This window comes from Solea solea, chromosome 9, assembly GCF_958295425.1.
Source record: "Solea solea chromosome 9, fSolSol10.1, whole genome shotgun sequence".
In the NCBI taxonomy this organism is placed as follows: Eukaryota; Metazoa; Chordata; class Actinopteri; order Pleuronectiformes; family Soleidae; genus Solea; species Solea solea.
The window spans coordinates 26,295,982-26,323,481 of NC_081142.1; the positions used below are offsets into that span (position 1 = coordinate 26,295,982).

Here is a 27,500-nt window from a genome sequence, read left to right on the forward strand (position 1 = left end):
ATGTTAACGCTCGAGTGGATCACAGCACGGACATAATATGAGATTAGCACACACACACACACACACACATCAGGAGGATGAAGTTAGGGATTATAGAAACTCCTGGTAGTATGTATATATATACACACACACACACACATATATAGATATATATATACATACACCCTACAAATTGCAAGATAGGGGACTCAGGGTTTTATTCATCCCAACACCCACTCACTCTTTTTTTCCTTGATGCGAACGCACACACACACACACACACACACACGCACACACACACACACACGCACGCACACACACACTCTCATTCATTGATTAGTTGATTATTAATCAATTCCTAAATCAACAGTATGAAGTGTAATAAAAACACGTTTCTGTCATTTTGTGTCCTCTAATATGTGAGTCAGTACAGTTTGTGAACATTGAACGCACCACGACAGAGAAACAGGAGGACGTCCAGCTGCTTGGTTTGTGGCTGTTTGTCACAGTTCCAGCTCAGTTTGGTTAAGTACAGAACCTTTTTTTAGCATTTCCATTCATAATAGAACCAAAATAACCAGCATCAACCGTTCCATTCTTTATGTGAGACATAAATCACATATTCTGATAACCAGAGAAACCAGAGAAACCAGAGAAACTAACTCGGCACATTTTTAAGGTTCATTGTCTCAGTTGTCCTCAGATCTGAGCTGTCTACAATAAAAAGGTTCATGGTAACACTTCAGACACCGTGAAAGTAAAATGGTACAGTCTCACAAGTCGAGCGACAGAGAAACGTCTAAAAGCCTCAAACTGAGCTGCTGGATGTTGTGCTGCGTTCGATGTCGTCACACCTGTATGATATTACACTACACCACCATCGGGTACCGCCCACACCTCGCAAGCCTGACCCAGGACTTCACCATTCCAGACTGAACCATGATGGAAACACAGCATTAGTCTCAACAACACGTCAACGAGTTTGTACGAGAAGAGACTGCAGATGTTTGTTTGCCTCGACTTCCGTGGGATATTTACACCAATCACTAGCTCCGCCCTGAGGGTCCCGTACCATTTTACTCTGGTTCCCCAAAATAATCGAATGGTTAGAGGTGGTTATTTTTGCTTCTGTTCCTAATGGAAACACTAAAAACTACACTCACAGGAAACACAGCTTAAGCTTTATAGAGAAAACAAAATCCAGATCCCTCTGTTTGTGTAAAGTGTAAAGAAGGAAACACACACACACACACACACACACACACAGATATAATTGCTGCCTCAGTCCTGCTGTGCTTCAGTCACCATGGAAAAACAATCTCACGGTGGGAAAGAAATGTATTCACCCGCACAAACGTCAGTGTGCTGCGAACGTTCCCTCCTCTCATGTTCATGTACGTTCACCTACAGCTTTTCATCTGCTCGTCCTCGGCAGCCAAAACTCTTCCCCCCTCTCGTGATCCACGTTTGAAGCAGCTGGGATTTCAACAGTTGATGGTTTGCCCTCAAACCTCGCACAGTTAATGGGTTTCATCTCGCCTCTCTCTCTATTTCTGCTCCTTCTCAGAGGAAACATTGTGTTTCTAACCCGCTTTAGCGATAGATTTAAGCTTTTATTATGAGAATCAAAGCTTCAGAAATCCATGGATTTACATTTGAAACCTCACAGATGAGAAAACGCTTGTAAATAAATAACACAACAAAATAAAATTCTGAATTCATCTCATTATTCACTGCTTTACTATTATATACAACCAGCAGGAGGAGCTCTACTAGAGACAAGCTTACTGTTAATGTTTTTTAACTCTTAAAATTAAATGATACTGGGGGAAAAACAAGTTTGCGTCATCTGCATAGAAAAGAACACGAATGCTAAGGTGATTGAAAGAGTGTAAACCATCCTTCTGTTAACCTATAGGGGCAGCAGAGCAATAAACTAAATAGTCTTAAATATCCAGTCTGGAACACTTAAGTGGGTTTACTCCATAAGTTATCGTTAAGTGTATGAAACAAACAACAGAAGCTGCAATAAAATGGGTTTAAGTTTAGCTTCTTGTATGTTTGTATGGAATCGGCCATCATGAATCTCTTAATTTTAGAATGTAGTTCCAGTTTTAAACTCTAGTTTCATATCTTACACAAAGGCCCTATGAATACAACAAGTACTTTTTAAGAATCTTGACTCATTAAACCACAGAAAACTACAGATGACATCTGTGGAAACAAAATATCACGTTGTTGCATTAATAACGTGTGAAGTAAACAATCGTCTTTTAAATAAACGAGTGGTCTATGCTCAGGGATCGTCTATAAATGCAACGCCGACAAAGCAACTGTGGAATATTCCACATATTACTGTCTCGTGTGTGTAATAGACGACAAGACATTTGTAAAAACATTTTATTCTGACCAAAAATGGATTTTTCCAAACACACAGTTTATTCTATAGGAGAGCAGTGAAGTCTACAGTGAGTTTAGATAAGTGGATTTTATTGAACCTAAACCTGGGATTTTATAGCAGCTTCGTTTTTAAAAATAAGAAACAGACAATATGAGAAAAAGGCAAAAATAAAAACATAAAGTAAAATAAAATAAAAATAAAACTGTAATAACAAAGTGTCAGAATGTAAAGGAATAAATCATTACAACTTCCAGAAATTATACTTTTTTCCAAATAGGTAAAGCTACTGAACATAAACTTGTCTGTGTTACAATTTATTTACTTACATTAATTTATCTTTTATTCAGAACCATGACCTCTGTGTGTAGATGACAACGATTCGGACTAATTATGATAAAAAACAAGGTTGTAGCTGATTGACGACGTCACAAACAGTAAAATATAACCGTGGCGTTATTCCTGCGTCTCTGTAGAAACATGATGGAATAAAATCACCACTGACGTCTGCTTTCACGACCTCCGCTCACTGTGTCAATAACAACGGGGCAGATGAAGCATTTATGAGGTGCACGCTGCACTGGCACCATTCCAATCAACACTGTCAAGTGTAAAGTATGACACGAGCTATAAAGTGGCAGGAAACACTCAGAGTAATCCTGCTCTGAGTGGAGCCGAGCTGCTGCATTAGTGCCCAGCGTCTGACTGTGAAGTGTTAGAGGGTTTAATCAGTGCACGCCCGTCTTCATGGTGCGACAGGACCACGTAACTGCGGTTTACTCGCGTTCAGGACGACAAATGAGTCTTCTATTCATCCGTCCATCGTCAGCCGCTCATCCAAGATCAGCTCGAGCAGAGAGACACAGACTTGTCCTTCCCTGGACACGTCGTCCTACTCTGACTGGAGATATAATCTCTCCACCTGGACCCTGGTCTGTCTGAGGTCTCCTCCCTGTTGGACGTGCCAGGAACAGGAACACCTCCCTAGAGAGGAGACCTGGTGTCCTCTCCTCCACGTCCCTCCCTCATGATCTCTAACGCTGAGTTCAACATCATTTTGTACATTTTTGTGCATCTCTCAATTCTGGAAGTCAGCGCCTTTTGACCGTAAACGAAGACAGAAGTAACGACCATTTCTTTTCACCATCGACCACAGCATTGCTCCACTCTCTCTCCACTCAACATCTGCAGAGAAGAATCCGTCGTCACGTGTGGTTTCACAACTCTTTCACCGTTTACTGCAGGAGCTCGAAACGTCTGGAGTTACTGTAGTAGTACAGTAGTTTACAGTGTAGTTACTCACTCCGGTACATCCCGGCCTGACCTCGGTACGAGCTGACAAGTTGTCAAAGGAGCTGCTCGTCCAGATACAGATGTTTCTTCTCTGCAGATGTTTCCATGAGAGAGTTGTTTAACAGCATATGTCATGGAGCTCCGCCCACAAACAATCTACAGTATATAAACTGCGTCAGAGCGTCACAGCAAAGACTCTTGTTAACGTGTCTTCTGGTTCACAGGATGAATCTAACCCAGAAGATTCATAAAGACTAAACTCTGCACTGACTCACTGTGACAGTGTAATCAGCCTAAAACTGACTAACCTCACCGAACCACAATTCCTGATTAGGACCAGGTTTTGGTCTCCATGAGGACTAGGGATGTCCAGATACAACTTTTTCACTTCCGATCGATACAAATATTGCAGCCTTGAGTATTGGCCGATACCGATACTGATCTGATGCGATATCAGCACGAATCATACATACTTTATTGACTTATTTGTGGAATGTTAGAATAGGCTTGATCAAGTGATATTACTTCAACAGAGAACACTAGTCAGCAACAGTAGGTTTGAGAAAAACTGACCCATTTATTATTAACCAATGGTTACATCAATTTTAACCTTCAACATAAGAATATTGGATCTTTTGCCATGTTAATTTCATACAGTCTATGGTTAATTTCATCAGGAGGAAGGTACCAAGTGCTCATGGGAGTGTTTTCAGAGCACCCGTGTTTCCCAGGTAACAGCGTGTCTTCAGAGAACCCCCCCCCCCCTTGTTTTCACTATTTTGGATTAGCCCAACCCACACAGGGTGAGTGACTCGTCCCGCAGGTAAACCCGGAGCTCGGAGCCCGGGGACTGGCCCCGCAGACGTACTAAGCTCCATGTGTGGAGCTTCAGGACACATTAACACACACAAAGCTTTCATATATATATATATATATACTGTATATATATGTGTATGTGTGTACCAGGTATTACTAATGTTGTGGGGACCAAAACCTGTTTACACAGTCACATTATGGGGACTTGTCCTCCTTGTGGGGACAAAAAGCAAGTCCCCATAACGTAAATTACTACATTTTAAGGTGAAGATATGTTTCATGGTTAGGTTGAGGTTAGACACATATATATATATATATATATATATATATACATATATATACATATATATATATATATGTATATATATGTATATATATACATATATATACATATATATGTATATATATGTATATATATACATATATACATATGTATATATGTATATATATACGTATATATGTATATATATACATATATATATATATAATTAACAAACGGATGCTGTTGAAAGTCGACAGGTGGCACTGGTTTATGAAATAATGTTGTTTTAGCAGCTCGCCACAGGATGAGCTAGCATGGTGCTAATGGCTAACTCGCGCTCGCTGTGCGGCTTCGTTGCCTCTGATTTCAGATGTTAAAGAAAAATGTTAAACCTCTGAAATAGCAGTAGCACACACACGCTGTTGTTGTGATCACGTGGGCTCTACATGCATCCAACACACAGAGCCCACGTGATCATAACAGGCGCTGCTGGAGCAGAATGGACTGTTGTATCGGAGCGCTTATATCGGAGATTTTAGAGGCACTACCATATAATCCGGCTGATATCGGACCGATACCCGCTATCAATATCGGATCGGGACATCCCTAATGAGGTCTACTGGTTCTCAGAAAACAAAAACAACAACATTGTATCTGTATGTGTTTATGTGTCTAAAGATTAAAAAAATGAATGAATGAGTTAATGAAATTAATTAGTTTTACTCGCTCACCCGTCCGATGAGGACCGGCTCAGGTCCTCTGTACTCCTCGATGACGAAGAACTGGTTCCAAAGCCAACTCCTCCTCTGACGACGAGAGCGAGGCTCCGCCCATCTTATGGCACCTCCTCCTCCTCGTGTTATTTCACGCAGAACTCTGGTGTCACCGGGTCCCGAACGGAGCACGTAATCCTCGTCATCTGAACCAGGAGGCAGACCTTCTGTGTGAGTCACACTGAGTGTGAACTCCCGCTCCTCTGACCGACCTGCGGCCGCTGAGAGGCGACACCGCTCTGCTTCACTCAGTAAAAGCAGAAGGACAAACATGTGCGCTGCCATCGTTGAATTCACTGAAGGTTCGTTTCAGACGCAGATGTTTTCATCACGCGTCGTCCGCTGTTTCCTCTTCTTCTTCAGCTCGGGCTGAGGCGTCGTTTCACTTTCTCCTCTTCTCATTGTTCTGCTCACACACACACACACACACACACACACACACAGAACACAAAATGACTGTGATTTTCACTGTAGTCATTAACATGTCTTTACATGAGAGTCGGACATTTTGAACTTGTAATTTCCACGGTCGCAGAGAATCTTTCCTTCATCTGATGTAAAAATATACTGTTAATGTGTGTGTGTGTGTGTTCACTTTCAGTCTGTTAATATAACCATCAACATCTTTTCTGTCACACACACGTAAATGCGTGAAAAACAGGCGAGGCGTCGAAACGAGTGATCACACTGTTCAATGGGAAAACTGGAATTGTCTTTAAGAAACTGATACCAACATGGCGTCCTCTGTGGCTGACGTGTTTGCGTCGTCTCCTCGACAACTACTTTGTTTTGTATATATTGTTATCTGTGTTTGCACCCTAAATGCTAACTCTGGCAACCCTCTAGTTAGATACAGCAGAGAGGCGCTTTTGGACATTGGTTTAGCTCACCATGAGCTCACTTTTAGCCTGACGGACCCCCCTAACCACAGTCAGAGAGGCCTAACAGCACCGGCCCTGGGTAACCAGCGCAGCCGACGGAGAGCGGACAATGCAGCTACGGGGCTACATGCTAGGCTAAAGGCTAGGGCTACAAGCCCACCGCTGTCTAGCCTGCTGCTAGCTAGCGTTCGCTCCCTTGACAACAAGATGGATGAGCTGAGAACCAGGAATACAACCCAATGTGAGATAAGACAAAACTTGGAAACTTGGCTTTCGGACAGCATCCCAGACTCTGCCATCCATCTCACAACACACTCCGTCCACTGCGGAGACCGCACAGTGGCTTCGGGAAGGAAGAGAGGCGGCGGCGTCTGTGTTTGTATGAACAACAGCTGGTGTTCAGACGTACAGGTAGTTGAAAGACACTGCTCAACGGATATCGAACTTTTAATGGTGAAATGCAGACCCTTCTACCTGCCTAGGGAGTTCAGTGCTGTGTTTTTACTGTGTGTTTACATCCCGCCGTGGGCGGACACTGCCAAGGCACTGAGGCTGCTGCATGCTGTCATTAACAAACACAAGACCACACACCCGGACGCAGTGTTCATCACAGTCGGCGATTTCAACCACCGTAACCTCAAGATTGTTCTCCCCAAATACCACCAACAAGTCAACTTTCCGACGAGGGAGAACAACACTCTGGACCAGGTCTGCTGCAACGTAAGGGGAGCCTACAAAGCTACACCTGCTTCAAGTCCACCACCATTGTGCCCCTTCCAAAGAAAAACACTGTGAATGAATGACTATCGTCCCATTGCACTCACCCCTATAGTGATGAAGTGTTTCGAGAGGATAGTCATGACCCACATCAAGAAGACCATCCCGGACACCTTGGACTCTTTACAGTTTACATATCGTCAGAACCGGTCCACTGACGACGCAATTAATACCGTCATCCACACCACCCTCACTCACTTAGAGGCCAAGGACACGTACATGCTCTTCATCGACTTCAGTTCTGCGTTTAACACGGTCATTCCACAAAAACTCTTTGTCAAGCTCCTCACCCTTGGACTGGCACCTGCTCTCTGTAACTGGGTGCAGAGCTTTCTCAGAGACAGACCCCAGTCAGTCAGGGTCTGCAACCGTCACAAACAAGAACTGTAACCAGGGCTGCGTGCTGAGTCCCCTGCTGTACACCCTCTTTGTGGCCACCCAGAACAACACCAGTATCGTAAAGTTTGCTCACGATACTACAGTCATTGAATTGATCACTGGTGGGTCGGAGATGGCACAGAAGAGAGGTGGCTGAACTTGTGGCCTGGTGTCAGGAAAACAATCTCTCCTTGAACGCAGAAAAGACCAAGGAGATGATCACTGACCCAAGGAGGAAGGGTGTACACCACCGTTCACTGTGCATAGGTAAGACAGAAGTGAACAGGGTGGAAACCTTTAAATTCCTCGGGACTTACATCAGCGAGGACCTAACCTGGTCTCACAATGTACAGCAGTGGATTAAAAAAGCTCAGCAGAGACTGTACTTCCTAAGGAGGCTGAGAAAATATGGCATGTCATCCAAAATGCTCAGCAACTTCTACAGATGCATCCTCACCAGCTCCATCGCAGTCTGGTATGGAAACTGCACTGCACTCTTCACGCCCCCCCCCCCCGACTGATTTACATTACTCATTACCACACACCCAACATACCTTTACACCTCAGCCCCTCCCCCACACCCCCACATCACTGAACTGCCGACATCACTTCACACACACTGCTGCTGTTAAAAAACTCGTTAAATAATCGTCCAATATTGTATGACTTCTTGCATTACTATAGGTCTGTTTTAAGATCTTATTGCTGTCTTTATACTTTTATACTTTTATACTAGTCAAATGTTTAGTCTAGGTTTATATTTAAACATAGGTTTACATTTTCAGTCTGTACATTTAGCTTACATTTTATTCTAGTTTTTTTTATTATATTTTTCTGATACTGTGTTTACTTTATATAAATACTTAAAATATATTCTTTTGTTGTTGTAGTGATTATGGGGAACGTGCAAATCAAGAATTTCATTGTGCAGTGTGACGTCTGTCTTAACTGAACATATGACAATAAATATCTTGAATCTTGAATCATCATACAGTAGCTTTACTGGATGATGGTTAAATCACATTTAATTATAAAGCTCATTCAAAGACAACCAGGATCGAACACAGTGCTCTATGGATAATAAAATCTGCGTCACGATATCTTCAGAACATGTTCACGTCTTTGTAAACCACTCACTCTACCACACACACTCACTCACTCACGCTCCCACACCAAAGTCCAGAGAGAAAACCCAGGAGCTGCTGCTCCTCTGCTGCCTCGTGTGGTCACTTTGTGTCACTGAGGTCAATCTGAACGTTCGATTTCAAACACTGAAGAGACAAAATAAGACATTTGAACTTAGTGATGGAGGCAGCAGTGTGTGTGTGAGATGTTAAAATCACTGATTTTCTCCTGGACTCCGGGAATTCGGTTTTGTTATGTCACTTCCTGTTTTATTTTGGTGATGGGTTTCCACTGTCTCTGTCATCACCACGCCCCGTTGATTAGTAACCACTTGCACCTGGTGATAATTACCTCTCCCCTTGTCAGTTGTCAGTGTGTCACAGATGAGTAATCAGAGAAGACCAAGTTATTGATTCAAGCGTTTGTGTCTCATAGTTTCCCCGTTCATGGTGATATCGCAGCAAGGCTGTCGTTTTGATTTCAGTTTTTCGCAGCAAGTCTGTAGTTTTATTTTCTAGTTTTCTTGGCTGTAGATTTCTTTTCTGTGTTTTTGAGGAGTTTTTTGAGCCTGTTCGCTCCCTCCATGAGTTTTGTTTTGACCTCTGGTCAACTTCATTTTTGCTTATCCAAGCAAATAAACCTTTTCGAAAACTGCTTCTGTTCTCCTGCAATTGAGTCCAAGATCTTGACTCCCGCCTTGACAGTTGATCAGAAACGCTGACCCTGCGAGGCATCGGTGCTCTCCACTTCACCACCATGAAACTCGTCTGTCATGAGTCTCATGGCTGCTGTGACTGAGTGATCGCCGTCTCCCTCTCTCTCAGAGACTCGAGTGAGGTCTTAACCAATTTCACAGAACTGCCTCGGGTCCTGGCGAGGAGGCGGAGCTCAGCTACTTTACCGTTCTTTGTCAAACACGATTGCCGGGATGCGAGGTGATTGATGGTATCTGCACGCCTCGACGCCCACCGGACAAAGAAGTTCCACTCAGGAGATAAATTACACTGGTGAATGACTTCATCACCGACTCGTCCTCATTTAGCTACAGTTTAACGGCCGAGCGCTGGTTTGTGTTGCCATTGATCTTTGAGAGTTGATGAGCTGAAAAGTGTTTTTCTGTCCACATCCACCTGTGACCATTAATCTGACGCTAACTCCTGCATGAATGTGAATTTTCACCTTCATGCATGAATACATTAACACACACACACACACACAGGTTTGAGCAGCTGTTCTTCTGAGGACTTTCTTTCATGTGTTCATTCTAAACAAAGCTTTAACCATAACCAGCTAATAATGAACAACAACCAAAGTCTTTTCCTGCTTCTCCACTGAACAGGTCATCACTAAACACTTCTACTTTATTAGACGGTGGAAAAAAGAAAATCGGCTGAATTTCTGAGCCCTGATTTGTAAAAACTCAGCGGCTAAAAGTGATCAAATTAAATGTGCTGCGACGCTGCAGGCGATAAATGTGCGGTCGAACGCGTGCCTTCAAACGACGACGCACAAGCCTTTGACGGAGAGAGCAGAATATGAAGAAGAACATTTTCTGATAGTCTTCAAATGAAAGAAAGGAAACCGATGAAACTTCAGACTCCTCTGACCTACTTTCAGGCCTGAGAATCCAGAGAATCAGATTTTAGGGAGAAATGAAGTCTTTCCTCTCATTGTGCTCAGACCACGTCTGAACCTGAGGCCGTTTAGTTCATTAAAACATTAGAAGAGGATCCTCCACACTCGTGTGTTTCGCCGCTGCAGCTTCGCTTCAAACCGTGGTTCCCGGCGCCGCGCGTCACTCACGGGCGTTTGAAGTCTTTGGGCGTTGAGTGTGAGTGTGAGTGAAAACGCGAGGCGGGGAAGGAGGATGAAAGCATGAGGACTCTGAGCGCAGTGATGAGTGGTGACATGGCTCCAAATTGCAAATCGCTGTTTCAGTCTCACTTTACTCTCCTGCAACAAGACTATTTCATTTTTATTAAAAATAGCCCGTGCATGTCAGGCTTTTTACACGGGACAAAAAAAGTGTGATGGAGGCAGAGGAGGTGAAGGAGTGTGTGTGTGTGTGGCTCTAATGACCACACCGTGGACAGATTCTGCTCCACTTCCACCTCTTTATCCTTCTCTGCATCTCCTGTTCATTTGAATGTCTCCACTCTCCTCCTACGGAGTTACTGTGAGTACTGTAAAAAAAAACATGATTTTAAAAACCCAGGCCAGTAAACTTTGGAACGAGTTATTCACTTTTAAAAACGACCTCTTTCCTTGGCCTTCATGCTTTTCTTTTATGTTTTTATTGATTGTATCTGTTTTATAGATTTTATGCTGCTGTGACTTCACATCTGTAAACTTTGGTCAGTGTTGGTTGTTTTTATATTTGCTCTAAAATAAATTTGACTTTCTGCAGAAAAGTTGGGACGCGTTCTAAGAAAGACTTTTAAGTGTTTTCACAAATGAATCCAATGATATTTTTGTGAAACTAGAACTGCATGCAGCACAGAATGAGCTGGAGTGACTGAAATGACCACTGTGAGGCGCTAGAGAGAGAGAGAGAGAGAGAGAGAGAGAGCTAGAGAGAGAGAGAGAGAGAGAGAGCGAGCTCTGCCACCAGTGATTGGTCCTGTAAATCAAACAGTTTGTTACTTCCTAAAAAGAAGCGTGCTGTGGGCTATTCCTGCAAACAGACCATCATGGTTGCCCCGGTAACCTGCATACAGATCAAAGGAAGGCAAGGGCGGAGTCTGAACACGTTTCCCACTGCGAAATTCATCGGAAAACCATCGATCGAAAGATTGGTGAGTTTTCGCTTGGACGGAAGAGAAAGATGTCATTTCCTTTCCTTGGTTGCCATGGATACAGTGGTTTCATGAATTCACACAATTTCATCTTCAAAATTACCAAAAATCATTGGGAGCCTTGGCCTGTAGGGGGCAGTGTTGTACCTGCCAGAAATTCTCCTTCTTCTCTTTCTTCTTCTTATTATTATTCTTGTTATTATTATCATCATCATCATCATCATCATTATTATCATTATTATCATCATCAGAAGAAGAAAAAGACAAACATTTTTCTTTCTGAATTTAGTAGCTGTATGAACAAATTCCAGTGGCTGACTATGGGGGCGCTGTTGAGCCGACAAGAAATCCATCATCTATCTGTCTATCCACCCATTCATCATCCATTCATCATCCATTCATCCGTCTACAACAGGTTATTTGTTTGGTAAAAGCAGAATCTCCTGAACTCATGGATCCAAATATAGGAGCTGACTTTTATTCTACACTTAACTCCAGTGTGAACGTCGCTTAAGTGCTTGTGTGTCCCCGCCCACGCCCCGCCCACGCCCCTCCCTCACTGCTGCAGTGACTGTACTCAGCTCATCATTAATGTCAACGCTTTACATACAAGACTTCAGCTGAAGTGATGGTCCACACTCACAGCAGGAGGAGGAGGAGCAGGAGGAAGAGGAGGAGCAGTAGGAGCTGAGCAGGTCCAGATCTCTCCTTGTGTCTCTGTCTCTCACACACACACACACACACACACACACACAAACAGGGTGACCTTGTCTCGTTAAGCGCACGCACACACACAAACACACACACACACAGTGACCTCAGTGATGCACATTAATGTGATTTACACACTCTGTGATAATAAATGTAACGTAATGTCACAAACATTATATTATGATAATAATAATAATAATAATAATAATAACTGTCTGCTGCGTTCAGGTCCATGAGGTCAAACTGAAGCACAACAGCAGCGTCAGTCACTTGTGTCACTTTATGTGGATCCGTTCAAACTTTGCCCCCTAAGTTTGAATGGATCCACATAAAGTGACAGTTAAAAACTGTTGAAAATAAAGTCTGTCGGAAGTCATGTGAGCACAGCTTGAATGCACTCGTGATGTTTTGTTTATTTGCTGTAAAAGTTGAGGAAAATGCACGATACGACGCTCTGGATCAAAATAAGTGCAATTTACGAGATTATTGCGACGATTGAAAGAAACTTGTTTTAATGGGGGAAATATGTAAAAATGCTGCAAAATTGCTCAGCGGCGCCCCCCACAGGTGAAACCCAGTACGACAAAGACAAAATTAAGTTGCACCAAATTTTACGAAACTTTGTGGAAACATGTCACAGCCCAAGACGAACAAAAAAGTCTCTTGGGACCCTGGCGTCAACTCAACAGCAAGTCGGCCATTTTGAATTTAGTGTCGTTCTTGGTGATTTACGCGTTACGTAAATGAACAAACTCGTCTGAACACGTTAATCGTAGCAACATAAAAAATGTCAATTTGTGCTAGAAACATCAAAGATGAGGGGCGTGGCCACGGTAACCTTAGGTAGTTTGGCAAATTTCAACCATTCGCCATGAAACAGGAAGTGGGCAGTTACTGTGCCACACGTTGACCGATCAGCTCGGAACTTCATACGTGACACAAGAGACGGACCCTGAACACATCAACGAACATGAACTTCACCCAACAGGAAGTTGGCCTTTTGAATTTCGCTGCCGTTTCATCACAAAACAGGAAGTGCATGGTAACTTTGCCGTACATTAACTAAATCTGCACTAAACTTCACATGTGAGACAAAGACACCATCGGCACATGAAAACTGAATTAAGAGCATAGCGCCACCTACTGGCAGGGCAGTGGCTGCGAGGGCTGCTCTGTTTTTACATGCTAAACTTAAACATCACACATGTTTATTTTGTAATTTTTGTGTGAAAAATAATCATATGATAATCAGTCATGATGAAAGATGCAGCTCCCCCTTGTGGCACAGAAATTCATCACAATTAACTTCCTGTCTGTGCTTTTTATCGCAATAAGTGAAAACATCATATTATATTGTCAGTGACATCACTTCACAAACTAAACCGTCCTCCTGAGCAGAAAATCATCACAATACTGTTCTACACCATCGAGGACAAAATAACAAACAAACAAATGTCTTCATTTATTTACTAATGTTATCCAGAAGATTCTTTAAAGTACAACTGTCACGATGAAGAACTCGAGGAGGCCTCCTCCTCCTCTTCTTCTTCTACACTGCCACGCAATTTCAGACTCCATCATTAATAAATTGCTGCATTCTGCATGGAATCAGATTACATTTGACATTCCTCTGAAATAAAGAAAATAATGAACTGTTTTCTGAATTCATGAAACACTTGAGTGCTCGACCGGAAGCAAACGTGTTCCAGTCGCTCGCTTTAATCCAGTTTTACTTTGAGACATTTGGAGATATTTAAGATCTGTTCAGGTAGAATTGACTTTGTGCAGGAACATCAGGACGTTCAGATCTACAATGTTTCTCCAGTATCGGTTAAATAAATATGGCAAGCTTCATGAATTTAAGATGAGGCACTTGAAATTAATTATTTCAGAAAAACAGAACACAATTTTAGTTTTCCAGAAAAATTGTCTCATAAACTCATAAAACCAGAGCAGAATGTTTATGTTTTAATGAAATAATAAACTCATAAATACAGCCAAATGTTCTTTTTCAAGTGATTACAATATGCCTGTAGGTCCCGTCTCTAATCCCAATTAAAAAATGCTAAACATTCATTGTGAAATAATTCATCCCTGCATTAGAAGAACAGTTTCATCACATACGAGAGAACAGTGTAATCAGGTCGTTGAGCTTCAGTAGTTGCTGGTAACACGTGCACATGATTAAAAAGAAACATCATCCAATCACCAAACAAACAAAACAACAGCACAGTGGAAACAAGTTCTTCATGAATGATGATGATGATGATGATGATGAAACAGAAAGAAGAAGAAGAGAGAATGAAAAGGATCTTACCGCAGTGTGTCCACTGCTCTGAGGTTTAACAGAGCTGAAGTGATTCAACGTGGGAGAGAACGTCGAGTTTCATCTGACACAGAGAGAGAGAGCGAGAGAGAGAGACAGCGAGAGAGAGAGAGCGAGAGCGACAGAGAGAGAGAGCGAGCTCTGCTCAGCTGCTCATAAACACACACACACACACACACAGTGAGGTTTTGTATTTCCCATTTCAAACATGTCAGTGAAAGATAAAAATTAATCCCAACAAGACAGGTACATGAAACTGAATGTAGGGAAATAAATAAACACGGAGCGACATCAACGCTGATTTGACTGCATTCCAGTAGAGAAGTGGAGAAAAAAGAAAGAAAAACACGGACACCAATGTCTCTCGAGGTCGTGGTCGTTGTTCCACATAAAAAGCATAACAACAAGTACAGCACTGTGTGGACGACTGATTTTCTAATTCTTGGAATCCTACCTCGGGGTCGATGACGTTGCTCTGAGTTGGAAATTCTGAGTTGTGACTACAAATGGAACGCACCATTATATTAGAAGTGGGAGGTCGGGTTAGTCGATGTTAGCAATAACTGTCGATAACACGTTTCACGTACACTAACAACATAACGACTGATTTCCTCACTGAAATCCTACGTCGAAAATCTGAGATGACCTCGGAAATTTCAAGTTCCGACAACGAATGGAATGCACCATTACAATGGAAGTCGGAACGGGGAGCTCCGTGCTGACCGCATTATGATCGCGATATTTTAGTCATGATACGATGTGGTCGCGATATTTAAGTCATGATACGATATGATCGCGATATTTTAGTCACGATACGATATGATAGCGATATTTAAGTCACGATACGATATGATCGCGATATTTAAGTCATGATACGATATGATCGCGATATTTAAGTCATGATACGATATGATCGCAATATTTAAGTGAAGATACGATATGATCGTGATATTTAAGTCATGATACGATATGATCACGATATTTAAGTAATGGTACGATATGATCGCGATATTTAAGTCATGATACGATATGATCGCGACATTTATGTGACGATACGATATTATCACAATATCTCAAAATGCTATTTAAAAATAGTTTTTGTGGAATCATATTTTGTCATAAACTCATACAATAGCTCTAGTGAGTGTGAGCACTTGGCGCCATCTAGTGGACAGAAACATGAAATGATTTTTTTTCATGCTAATCCATAAAAAGTTTAAAGTTTATTTGTAACAGCCGTTAATAATTATATAATAAAATAAATCGATACTTGGTGTCTGAAAGTGTCGTGCTTTTGTTATTTTGAGGGAATGAGAGAAATGATAAAATAAAACAGGTTAGGAAACACGGAGCACATAAAAACACATCAGATTATCTTAATAACACTGAAATAATCCATGACAACGCGATGGATGTTTCACTAACACTTCACTTCTGTTCCTTACAAAACCTAATTACAGGGAGCAGCTTTAGTCGAGGCTGAACTTTGTGGATAAGGAAAAAAAAAAGCCCCCGAATATTTAACATCCTTCAAGGAGTCACTCGAACAATTACAAGTATTTTTAATTTACTACCACACTGCTCACACTGAATGAACAAGCAAGGTCAGCAAAAATTCATTAACTTTGTGAAGTGTCAAAGAAACTTCAGATGTTTTTCTGACAGCACACACAAATCACAAGTCAGCTCTTCACTGGCTGTTGCCATAGTTACGCGTGTTCCTCCCTCACACGGCGACACTTTATGGACACCAGACTCCAGATGTTTAATCGGTCTTTCACGACCCTCGTCTCGTTTCTAAGTGAAATGATTCATAAATTCTGAATCCAAATGTCAGACATTTACTTGTTTGGCAGACGCTTTTATCGAAAAGCAACTTTGTAAAAGGAGATAAAAACGTGCTGGTTGAACAGGATGAGACAGAAACTGGGTCAGATGTTTTTTGTGTGAAAGAAATTTGCTTAAACCTCTTACTTAATATTTATATCTGCAGTTCACTTCAAAGCCAAATGACAAGCACCACAGTCACAGTGAGTGCCAAAATAATAATAATCCACGACTCAGCAGATACAGACTCAAGAAATGAGACGTTTGGCTCATAAAAGAAAAAACTAAGAACAGAAACAACGCAGTCAATGAAACAAAAGTTAAATAAAGTCCGTCAAAGTTTTACCTGTGAGGAAACGAGCAGAGACAGAAACAGAAGCTAAAGCTACATGACAATGGATATATTACATGACTCGACTCCTGCTTTGTTAATAAAACACAAAACGTTCACATTAATGACGAGAATGCAGCTAAACTTAGCCAACCTAATACCTGTGCTGTAAACTAGCATATTATAATGACACAGAAAAGTTCAAATTAGAGAACAGAATGCAGCTAAACTTAGCCAAACTATTACCTGTGCTCTAAACAAAAACAAAAGAAGCCACATATTCTCAAATTCATTTAGACGTTCTTGTTTTAAAAATAAGTCAAATTTACTTTGCTAGAATTCTTAAAACAAGTGTGTAAATTTACATTTTAATGTTCCTTAAAATGAGAAAATTAACTGAACGCAGTCAAAATAGAAATGTTATTTAAAATGAAACTTCCTTTACTTGTTTTAGCCATTTTTAAGAATTTATACCGTCAAACTTTTTATATTTGCACATTTGCATATTGAGATGTGTGTGTTTTCTTAAAATTAGATTATTTCTCTTGTGCATTTTTTTTTTTATCTTTTCAGGCAAAACATTAGAAAACAAAGCCAGAAACGAGGCTTATTTTACTTTCCTGCAGTGCTCGAGGACACGCTTTAACTGACCTGTGCTTTGTTAATAAAACAAAATAATATCCAAAGTTAAATAACAGCTTATCTATGTCTGTGAAATAAATATTAAATGTTTAAAGGCACCGGGGAAACAAACACAAAGTAAAATGACAGATAATCAGAGCAGGATGGTGTTCTGTGTTTGGTTCAGAGGGCAGTGATCCACAGGGAGGAGCCCAGTGGAAGTGTTCTCTCATTTATACAGTATTTATGTGTGTTATAAATACTTAACATTTTTAATAGTAAATGCTTAAAATGAAGTGGAACTTCAGTGGGTGAATAAGGTGAAGTAAAAATGGACACATTTTGTCATCTTTGAAATTAGAGCTCTCTTGTTTTTGTATTTACTGATTGTTCTGTGGACACTCGACAGTGTTCAGCCGTGTTTTTATATTCTTATGTTTAATAATCTGAATCAGCTGTTAGTCACAGGGAACAGCGCTCACGCCCTAACAAATACACAACTGCATGTCCCGTTCATTAATTCAGTATCTGACACAGAAACAGCATCGTGTCACTTCAACCTTTTCTTCTTCTTCTGTCCACACAGGTCCGTGCTGTTCGCTTCATCACAGAGCTCAAGTTTTTGATTTTCCTCAGACAGAAGTGGCGTCCCTTCTCAACCGTCTCTCTCGTCTCTCCTGTTCTCTGTAATATTCCTCTTTCAAGTCCTCCCTGTCCCTGCGAGTCCATCCAGTGGAGGTGATATGATAGATGTCGACATGGTTGCCCGAGTACGCGTCCCTGTGTGTGGCTCGGTACACGGCCTCTCTGGCGATGGCCGTGGCCTCCTGCAGTGTCAGTTCCCATCTAACCTCCTGGTCCAAAATGGAGTATGCGTAAGGCGACCCCGAGCCCACAGAGAAGAGCGTCCCCTGCAGGCGAGTGCCGTCGCTGCACACGTAAACCAAACTGGGTCCAGAGGAACTTGAGCTGGCAGCGTTTGGTTGAGTGGAAGAAGAACTTTGGGTCTTTTCGAGACGAGTGTCCTCAGGTTTCTCTACATTCTCTGGTCTTACCATGCAGCCGTCGTCATCATGGCGTCCGTCCACTTCTCCTCCGTCCCATCCACACAGCGTGGCCGCCACACACAGCTCAGTGCCCTTAAACGGATGAAGCATGTGTGAAAGCAGTTTGGCGGCTCCTCGTGTGGACAGACTACGTCCGTGGCGGAGCTGGTAGAGCCGCAGCTCTCGTGACAGGATCCGTTTCCAGAGAGCGCAGTCGGCCGAGGTGCCTGAGGTGGTTCCTACCATGTGGCTGTGGATGGGCAGGATCTTCTGAGACGCCGGACACGCCACCAGCCCGGAGCAGCTGGAGCGGGTGTCTGCTGCCGCCAGCACGCCGCCCTGGAACATGAACGCCAGCGTCGTGGTTCCATGAGAATGTGGAAAAGGCAACGGGACGGACTGAGAGGACGCGGCAGCAGACAGAGGACGTGGATCACCAGGCACAGAGAAGCTCGTCAGGATGGAGTCCTGCGAGAAGATAGAGCTGCAGCTCTGCGCGGCGCTGATTTGTCCAAACTGAACTGGACTTTCATCGAGGTAATCGGCAACTGGGATATAAAAGTGAAACAGACATGTGCTGCTGCTAAAGGAGGAATCACTTTGATAGTTTGACCCAAACATCTTCCCTGAAGACCATCGGGTTCTTCCCTGGTCCTGAAAGCAGAGTTCCTGTAAAGCCATTCTCAAATCAAATCAAACAAACATATTCCCACTGTTGTCAGACAGCGTCTAACGTTGTCGCTTATCTGCAGTTTATATATCTTCACGGTGACAAACGGCCCCTCAGCAACTGTTCACCAGACTCTGAAACATGAACCGTCAGCGGCTCACGGATGATTAATTTTTGTCGCTTCACACACTCACATTTCTTCAAAGGCTTGCGTGGGCGTCGGCCAAAGAGGACACGCCGCGGCGTGATGGCAAAGCCGTGGGTCAAGTTCATCGAGTCGAGTCAGACTCTGTGGTTTGATGCATCACTGCCACGGTGAAGGGAAATAATCTGACAACAGGAGACTGTTAGCTAATCCACTTAAAGGGACAGTTCAGGCTTTTTTGATTTTTTTTTTGTTTGCTTGAATGAGTCGGTGCCGACGGGAAAGTCGAGCTAGACTGAGTCAGATAATCGCACAACTTAGAGTTTACAAGCAAAGGAGAAATTCAATTTATTGACCGTGTACCTCTGACTCCACCTCCATAGGTGGCGCTGTATCTCTCTATAAGCTTGTGCTACTGAATCAGTTTCCTGTTGAATTCTTTTCAGAGAAAACAGCGAACGTAATGGTCATGGTGCATGCACAGAACGCAAAGTCCGACTCCGGTCCGTTTAAGCGTGTTCATGCAGGAGTAATCGGACTTGGAATCAAGTTAGTCCAACTAAGAATGGTTTGATTTTACTCGGACTTAGATGTTCACGTGACACCATCGACTTGAGCCGTGTTTCCATCATGGTCTGGTTCAGTTCGGTCCAGTTCGGTTCAGTTCGGTCCAGTTTGGTTAAGTTTGGTTCAGTTTGGTTCAGTTTGGTCCAGTTTGGTTCAGTTCGGTTCAGTTCGGTCCAGTTTGGTTCAGTTCGGTCCAGTTTGGTCCAGTTTGGTTCGGTTTGGTCCAGTTCAGTTCGGGTCGGTTCGGTCCAGTTCGGTCCAGTTTGGTTCGGTTCGGTCCAGTTCGGTTCAGTTCGGTCCAGTTTGTTTAAGTTCGGTCCAGTTCAGTTTGGGTCGGTTCTGTCCAGTTCGGTCCAGTTCGGTTCAGTTCGGTACGGTAAAGGTGGTCTAACTTGAGGTAAAGCAAGAAACATGTTCTTAAAATCTTGTAGACTTAATCTTGTTTCAGTGTTTTTGTCTCTGACAGTTTTCACTTTACTGTAAATGTGACTCATGCACGTCAAACACTGTAGCTCAACCTGCCACACCGGAATATCCGGTAATCCATCATTACACTGGGTGTATCCACACACACACACACACACACACACACACACACACACACACACACTGAAGTGTCAACTACTGACACGATAGGATTTCCCTCAAAATGCACTTTATTTATTGAATGTTTTCTTCTTTTTAAAGACAAAAAAATGAACGTTTTTCGTGTCATCGTTGTTGCACACGCTTTCACTGCTGCTGTTTTAAAGGTAAAAATCTCTTAATATTACACTTAACACATGTTTACAGTGGTGTCACAAGGACGTGCACTTCAACCAAAAATTTATGGAAATACAGAATTTGTCTCTGTGTTGATTCGACGTACTTGGAAATACTGGAAGTAAAAGTGTTATGGTGAATATGCTAAACTACAGTCTATGCGGTTATTGAGTCGTTTCCTCTCTGCAGTGTATTATCACCTCGGCTCAGCTTCAGTGTGTTTTAAAGCATGTCTCAGATCATAAAGCTGCTGGACTTTAAACCTTATTGTTCTGGTTCACGCCAACGACGCCACTGCCTCAGCGAGCGGGCAGACACCGTGTTCTTCCATCCAGAAAAACAATCCATAAATCAACCTCAGTGCACAGTGGTGGACAGAGTGAGAAAGTAAAGCTTTTAGCAGATAGAGGACTCAGGAGTAAGAAAGTTAAAGGACGGACAAAGAAAATCAACATGTTGTCTTTGCTGTGTGAAGAAAAGTTGCTGTATCTGTGTTTGCTGTCATGTTATAGTTCATCTACAGCTTACACTTATCTACACTTAAATTCATGTATTTGGATTGTTAGCAATTAGACTTTAAACACAGATTTGGATTCAATGACTCAGTGGCTGAGTATATACATGTATGTTCTGTATGTGCACATGCAAAGAATTCAGCTTCAGCGTCCAAACTAAGAATGCTATAAAAAACAAAGATTTTAGCCACTTAACAAGAAGTTAAACTAATAAACTTTATCTACGTTACATGATCACATCTTTATCTCACTGTTAGACAGACTTTTCCAACAGGAAACCACTCACTCTCCCACACCAAAGTCCAGAGAGAAAATCAGTGATTTTCAGGAACTGCTGGTCCTCTGCTGCCTCCTGTGGTCACTTTGTGTCACTGAGGTCAATCTGAACGATGGATTTCAAACACTGAAGAGACAAAATAAGATATAAGAACTTAGTGATGGAGTATGTGTGTGTGTGTGTGATGTTAAAATCACTGATTTTCTCTCTGGACTCTCTGGTGTGGGAGAGTGAGTGGTTTACTAACTTCAGTTAGCAGATTAAAAACACTGTCCAAAGGTGAGATAAAGCAGTTTTAAGCAAGTGTTTTGTCTTTTGATGAGTGTCAAAAACCAGTTTTACAAACACAAATCACCAAACGTCGACATGATTGTGATCAGATGATTAGAGCTGTGTCATCTCTCTGCTCCGTGTTTCCTCTCTAATTTATTTTCAATGAAACAGATTTGATTGCTGTTCTCTTCACTCAGGGAGAAAGTGTTTCACAGAGTCGTCAGAGTCTGCGCGACGATTTCCTCGAGTTCACCGCAGCTGCTGACAGAGTGCCGGACGACTCCGTCGTCCATGTGCGCTATCGATGCTCCAGGCCGTGTGGGCTCACAGTGGAGGCTGTGGTGTCCACGTTAAGGAAGAAAGATGTGGTCATCTTCAGGAGGACATGGATCAGCAGCACACCCGTCGTGGACCGGACCCAGCGGGTGGCGCTCCCGAGGCCTCCTTCCATTTCAGACACTCACGGCTTGTTCGACGGGGCGGTCACAGATGTTGGATTTGTGACGGTTCGTGCTTGGCTGGACCATCTGAGAGAGGGCGGTGAAGCCGGGACATACCAACGGTCCATGTGGAGGATTTATAGAGTTCTGCCCATGATGGCGACGAAACCTCCCACCGAGTGTCCTTCATGGTTTACCCAACTGAAGCGGCAGATAACCAGAGACGGAATCAGCCAGTGTCCTCACGAGTCAGGTCAGGCCTTTGGCTTTCCCAGTGAATGATTAAAGTTCCAAATCATAGCAGGACCTGCTTTACTCCTACTTCAGGTTTAGGACTTAATCGCTCATTGTCTACCGCGTTATCCTCCACGTGAGGGTTGAAGGAGGGCGAGGCCAATCTCAGCTAACATAGAGTCAAAAAGAGGTAGACGGGTCAATAGACGGTCAATGTTTGGACTTTGGGAAGTTAATAGGACTCAAAGACGAGGAGAACCCACGCTCACACGGGGAGAACCTGCAAACCAAAAGCTCTCAGTCAAACCAGGACCACTGCCGTGTGGCCTGAGGCCTACGTTAAGGACTTTGTGAGCTTATAAGAACCGAGAGGAAGGCAGATCGAGGTTGATCGGCGACTGTAGGACGAGTCACTGTGAGGATCTGCTGCTGTTCTCGTTTGTGTCGCGCAAAAATATTCATACAGTTCAGCAGTTTCGGTCACATGACCGCTCCTTCTGGTCTTTGACAGAAAAGAAAAACAGCAATCTTAAATATTTCTGTACTAAAACATGTTTTGTTTGGTGTAGATCAGAGAATGTACACATTAATTACAGCAACTTTCTTTTTTACACCAAAATGTCATTTCGTGTCAGGGTTAAATTCAAAATGGCTATGGCATGTTCTTAACCCTAAACTCACAAAGGTCCAAAGACCATGAGATAAAGTCTCATTATGAAAGTACGAGATGTAAAAATCACCAGAAATCACTTCCTGTCGGGGTTAGGAGACGGCTTCATAATCAGTGGCTTCATGTGCCTAAAGAGTTTGATGCCACAAGGACAAACAGTTTTACAGACACGTCTTTAGGGGGCGCTCTCAGGCCACTGGAAAATGAGAATACAGAATACAAAATCAAAGTAGTTTTGCATTTGAGTAAAGTTTCAAGCGTTTTCGAGCACTTTTGTATCATTTTATCCACTTTTGCCCAAATTTTCCTGCGTTTTTTATGTTTTTTATAGATCGCAGCAGACTCCACTGTCCAGGCCAAATTAAACGCTTCATTTGAACAGATCAGAGAATTTTCTCTTATTCGTACGACGTGTCTTCTCGAGGGGGCGGGGCATCAGAACCGTGAATATATGAATGCTTGTTTTTTTTATCAGTGTCCGATCACCGTGATGCTGAGATCAGAGAGAGGATTTGGACACGATCACTGTTTTTTTACGTGGATTTTTAATGTGTCGTCTTTATGAGGTTCTGATGTTCTGCTCGGTCACAGATGTTATCGACGTGCTCGACTTCCCTCTGGCGAGCACGGGTGAAAACTTTGGAGCGATCCGCAGGTTCAAGCCTTTTATCGACGAATCCCTGGAGAGAGTTCGCCGTCAAGCTGTGACTGAGCCCAGGTTAGACTCTGTGTGTGTGTGTGTGTTTGAGTAGCATCATGTGAAACACTCGAGGTCTCAAACTCAAATAACCAGAGCCACTGAGCATTTACTGTGGTCACGGGAGAATTGAATGTTGAATAAAAAGTCCCACTTTTCTGTAGGGTAGATAAAATGATATCAAGATTTCAAAATAAAAGTCTTTGTTTGTGTTCACAATGGAAAAACTGCAGTGATGTGATGCAAAATTCATCTGTAAATAACCGAAACTGACGGGAATAACTTGTGATGTCACGTCACGGCCCACGTGAATTCAATTGGAGGGCCATATTTGGTCCACAGGCCACGAGTTTGAGACCTCGTGTTTACATCCGAGAAAGAACTCAACAAATGACCGGAGTCTCAGAAAAAGGTTCCGGCCGACTGCCTTTATCCTCATTTTCCATTGTGAAAGGAATCTGCACAACAGCGACCTGTAGTGTTTGAAAGTGTAACTGCAGTCTTAACAAAAATCTAACTTTACAAAACAGAGAAACGGCTCCATCACATTTGTTGGGCTTATTTTTTGGCAGAGACTGAAATATTTGTATGTTTTTCCATTTGTCGTCTGCTTTTGTTTGTCTGCCACTGAAGCTCAAAGGAATCAAACATGAAGGGAACAACTCCCACAATCCCCTGCTGCGTCACAACATCAAACCAAGGCATTTGTAATTGGTTGAATTGAGAGACTCCTAGTGGCAGAAATGACAAACTGTGCATTTAACTATATATCGTAATTATGTTCACGTCTTTGTCTCACTGTTACACACTGTGGACTTTGGTGTGGGAGAGTGAGTGGTTTACAAACGTGAGTTTTGAGTCCGACCAGAACGACACGTGTTGTAAAGACGTCACACTAAAGCAGCACATGTTTCTCTTCTTTTAGGTTTGTGAGGAATTTAATAACAAAGCTGAGGTTCATGAATGTTTTAGATTATTCACGAGAGGCTGATGTTTCATGAAGATTGGCTGAGTCGGTGGTTTATGTGTTGGTGTCAGCAGATCCACAGGTCACAGGTCACAGGTCACGAGCAGCTTTCACTTTCACCACTTCACAAGCATCATGAAGCCTCTTCAGCAGAGCATGTGATATCACATCTTTGTCCCGCTGCGTGACAAACGGCGAGGTCCGTGACTTTGAGCAGAGAGAAAATGATTTGTCGCGTGTGCTGGGGTTTTTCAGCGTCACCATATCTGTGTGGATCTATGTTGTGGAGCACTGTCAGAACGAGATGTGTGGGATCATCCATCATGTGGACCGTGCCAACTCATACGGCTCAGTCATGATGCAGCTCACACACTCAGGTAAACCTGAGGCCAGTGTGTGTGTGTGTGTGTGTGTGGAACAAACCATGTCATGTATTAATACAGAGCTTTTGGAACTCACGTGGTGAAAATGTGACGTCACATCTGCCGTGTAGGAGACGTCATCATTCAGGCTCGTCTGACGACAGGAGAGGATGAAGCGTTCTGCGCCCGTGCAGCGCTGCCGCTGTGGAAATGGATTCGATTAGATTGTTCTGTGCAGGACTCAAAGGTAAGGGGGGGGGAGGGGTCATCCTTTCTCTGACCACTTTCATTTCCTTCTGGAACAGCTGTGAGACTCTGAGCGATGCTTCCTCTCCAGCTGGGGAACTCCAGGCAGTTCTCACTCTTCACGCATCACTTGGTTTTTCACTCTTTCTGTTTCTTTTTTTACTCTGAGTGTCAAGAACCTGTGATGATGAAGATGATGGTGATAATGATGAAGTTGATGATGAAGATGATGATGACGTCTGCTTTTCAGGTGCTGCTCGACACAACATGGGAGGAAGAAACCATCAGACACATTTTCCAGTAAGATGTTTTTTCTATGATAGAAACACACATTATATAAACAGGTGAGGACTTCATGCAGCCCAGCTAACAATGTTTGGTTCCCTGAAGGTTCCCCCTAGGTTCTCCTGTGGTTGACACAGAAAGTTTCCTTAACGTTCCTGTAACGTTAGTTTTTGGTTGCAAATTTAGTTCCCAGAACGTTCCTTTGTTACAACCTTCATACAACCTTTAGAGAACGTTCTCTAAAGGCTCCCAGAATGTTCCCCTCACGTTACTTTGTTCTGACAACCTTCTATTTCAGTTGCAAACAAAAATACCAAAAAACAACCAAACAGGAACGTTGTGTGGACACCACGGGGCAACCACGGGAGACAGTTTCAGTTTTTGGTTCTCTCAACGTTTAGGGAACATTAGGCTCCTCCTCTAACCCTCAGGGAACGTTCTCTAAATGTTCGTTTTTGGTTTGGTTGTAACTAACCTCAGGAGAACCTTAGGGGAACGTTCTTTGAACGTTGTGTGTTAGTTGGAAGGGCCGTTGACATGCAGCGAGTAAAAACTCGTGGAAGAGTCCTTTTCTTCTGTGTTGTTACTAAGCAACGGAAACCTGGAGCTGCTGAGACGACTGAAGTTACAAAACTGTTTCACTGCTTTTCCACGATGAGTCTTCGCGTGTTTAACTCAAACTCTCACAGTTTGTTCTTCTGGACGCAGCAGACATCACCAGCAACTTAGCAACTTAGCAACATTAGCAACATTAGCAACATTAGCCACCTCCAACAACAAACGTCGAGCCGACGTCCAACTACAAACTAAACTTTTGCGTCACTTTGTAAAGCACTCACTCTCCCATCGGGGGTCAGTTTAGGGCCCCTGGCTCCTCCTGCTTTGTAACGGCCCTGGTGATGATGATAGCTTGTTTTGAGTGGCGTCATAAATATCTTACAGATTCCAGGACAGCATCTATTACGACGACACTGACGGATACTTCGTGGTGGGAGGAGGTAAATACATGCCAGGCATCCACGGGTATTTTGGGCCCGTCAGATTTTATCGCTTCGGAGCCGAGGAGGTAGCGTCCCTGCCCACACACACACACACACACACGTATGTGTTTTCTTGTTTATATTGCAGTCTGGACATCAGTGTTATTCATGTCACAGATAAATAATCCACTTCACCCGGAGACAACGTTAAAGGAGCTGGATAGAACTCACCACGAGTGTCGGGAAATGAAAGCGTTCACTGAAGCTTTTCTAAAACAAGTCACCAACAGCCACCGGTGCTCGTCCACGGCCAGAGGAGGTGAGAGAATGTTCTAGAACTTTCAAACACGCGTGTCATTGTTTTCACTCAGCGCAGCCTCGTATGAATCCATCACAGAGATGTTGTGTTTATTTCAGACGCGTCCACGTCTCACTTCAGAGAGCTGTGGGGTCAGTTTGATAAAAACACCTGCACACAAACATGGAGCTGGGAAACCACACAAAAGTACAACACACTCTTCCATTTACTGCAGACACAAGAGGAGAAGCTGAGGACAGGTGTGTGCGTTTGTGATCGTCCTGTTTCTAAAGTGTGATGCTGACAAATCTCTGCCACTTTAACAAGGTGTTACACAGTGTGACACACACACACACACACACACACACACAGGAGCTGCTGGTCCTCTGCTGCCTCGTGTGGTCACTTAAATTAAATGTTTTAAAGTGACAAAATAAGACATTAGAACTTAGTGATGGAGGCAGCAGTGTGTGTGTGTGTGTGTGTGTGAGAGTGAGATAGTGAACATAATAAGTGTCATATATGTACATTTTCAGATGAACCGTGTGATTGTTGACGTGAAGTGAACGTCTCTGCTCTCACAGCTCACACATCTGTCCTCCTGCAGGGTGTTTGAGCGTGAGGAGCCTCAGGACGACCGTGTTCCAGGAGGCTCTTGATTCCATGTTCTCCGCGGATCAGACGCAGATGAACGTCACGAGTAGATCAGCGTCTCTGCTTCAGGCCGCCTCCTGCTTCGGACACCACAGAGCGACGCTCCTGCTCGCGTCCGT

At 43.1% G+C, this 27,500-nt stretch overlaps 3 protein-coding genes across 3 annotated transcripts in view; 1 reads left to right on the plus strand and 2 right to left on the minus strand.

Moving 5' to 3' along the window:
- Nucleotides 1-5,922, minus strand: part of LOC131465748 (cadherin-24-like) — a 24,155-nt gene extending 18,233 nt beyond the window's left edge. Inside the window, exon 1 of the mRNA XM_058638621.1 lies at nucleotides 5,480-5,922. Coding sequence (XP_058494604.1) covers nucleotides 5,480-5,806 — 327 coding nt within the window. The 5' untranslated portion in view covers nucleotides 5,807-5,922. The remainder of the gene's footprint in view (nucleotides 1-5,479) is intronic.
- An 11,248-nt stretch (nucleotides 5,923-17,170) lies between these two features.
- psmb11b (proteasome 20S subunit beta 11b) lies at nucleotides 17,171-19,031 on the minus strand. The gene has a single exon (XM_058639025.1). The coding sequence runs from the start codon at nucleotides 19,018-19,020 to the stop codon at nucleotides 17,926-17,928; it is 1,095 nt and encodes a 364-aa protein (XP_058495008.1). The 5' UTR covers nucleotides 19,021-19,031; the 3' UTR covers nucleotides 17,171-17,925.
- A 1,295-nt stretch (nucleotides 19,032-20,326) lies between these two features.
- LOC131466079 (protein sel-1 homolog 3) overlaps nucleotides 20,327-27,500 on the plus strand; it is a 16,577-nt gene continuing 9,403 nt past the window's right edge. Inside the window, exons 1-10 of the mRNA XM_058639158.1 lie at nucleotides 20,327-20,473; nucleotides 21,746-22,241; nucleotides 23,484-23,610; nucleotides 24,812-24,933; nucleotides 25,050-25,165; nucleotides 25,415-25,464; nucleotides 26,392-26,515; nucleotides 26,607-26,748; nucleotides 26,847-26,987; nucleotides 27,335-27,500. The exon at nucleotides 27,335-27,500 is cut by the window's right edge and continues 40 nt beyond it. Of these exons, the coding sequence (XP_058495141.1) occupies nucleotides 20,417-20,473; nucleotides 21,746-22,241; nucleotides 23,484-23,610; nucleotides 24,812-24,933; nucleotides 25,050-25,165; nucleotides 25,415-25,464; nucleotides 26,392-26,515; nucleotides 26,607-26,748; nucleotides 26,847-26,987; nucleotides 27,335-27,500 (1,541 nt within the window). The 5' untranslated portion in view covers nucleotides 20,327-20,416. The remainder of the gene's footprint in view (nucleotides 20,474-21,745; nucleotides 22,242-23,483; nucleotides 23,611-24,811; nucleotides 24,934-25,049; nucleotides 25,166-25,414; nucleotides 25,465-26,391; nucleotides 26,516-26,606; nucleotides 26,749-26,846; nucleotides 26,988-27,334) is intronic.

Excerpts from the sequence above, each read along its gene's own strand:
- psmb11b (XM_058639025.1), bottom strand. The coding sequence starts at position 19,020 with ATGGCTTTACAGGAACTCTGCTTTCAGGACCAGGGAAGAACCCGATGG.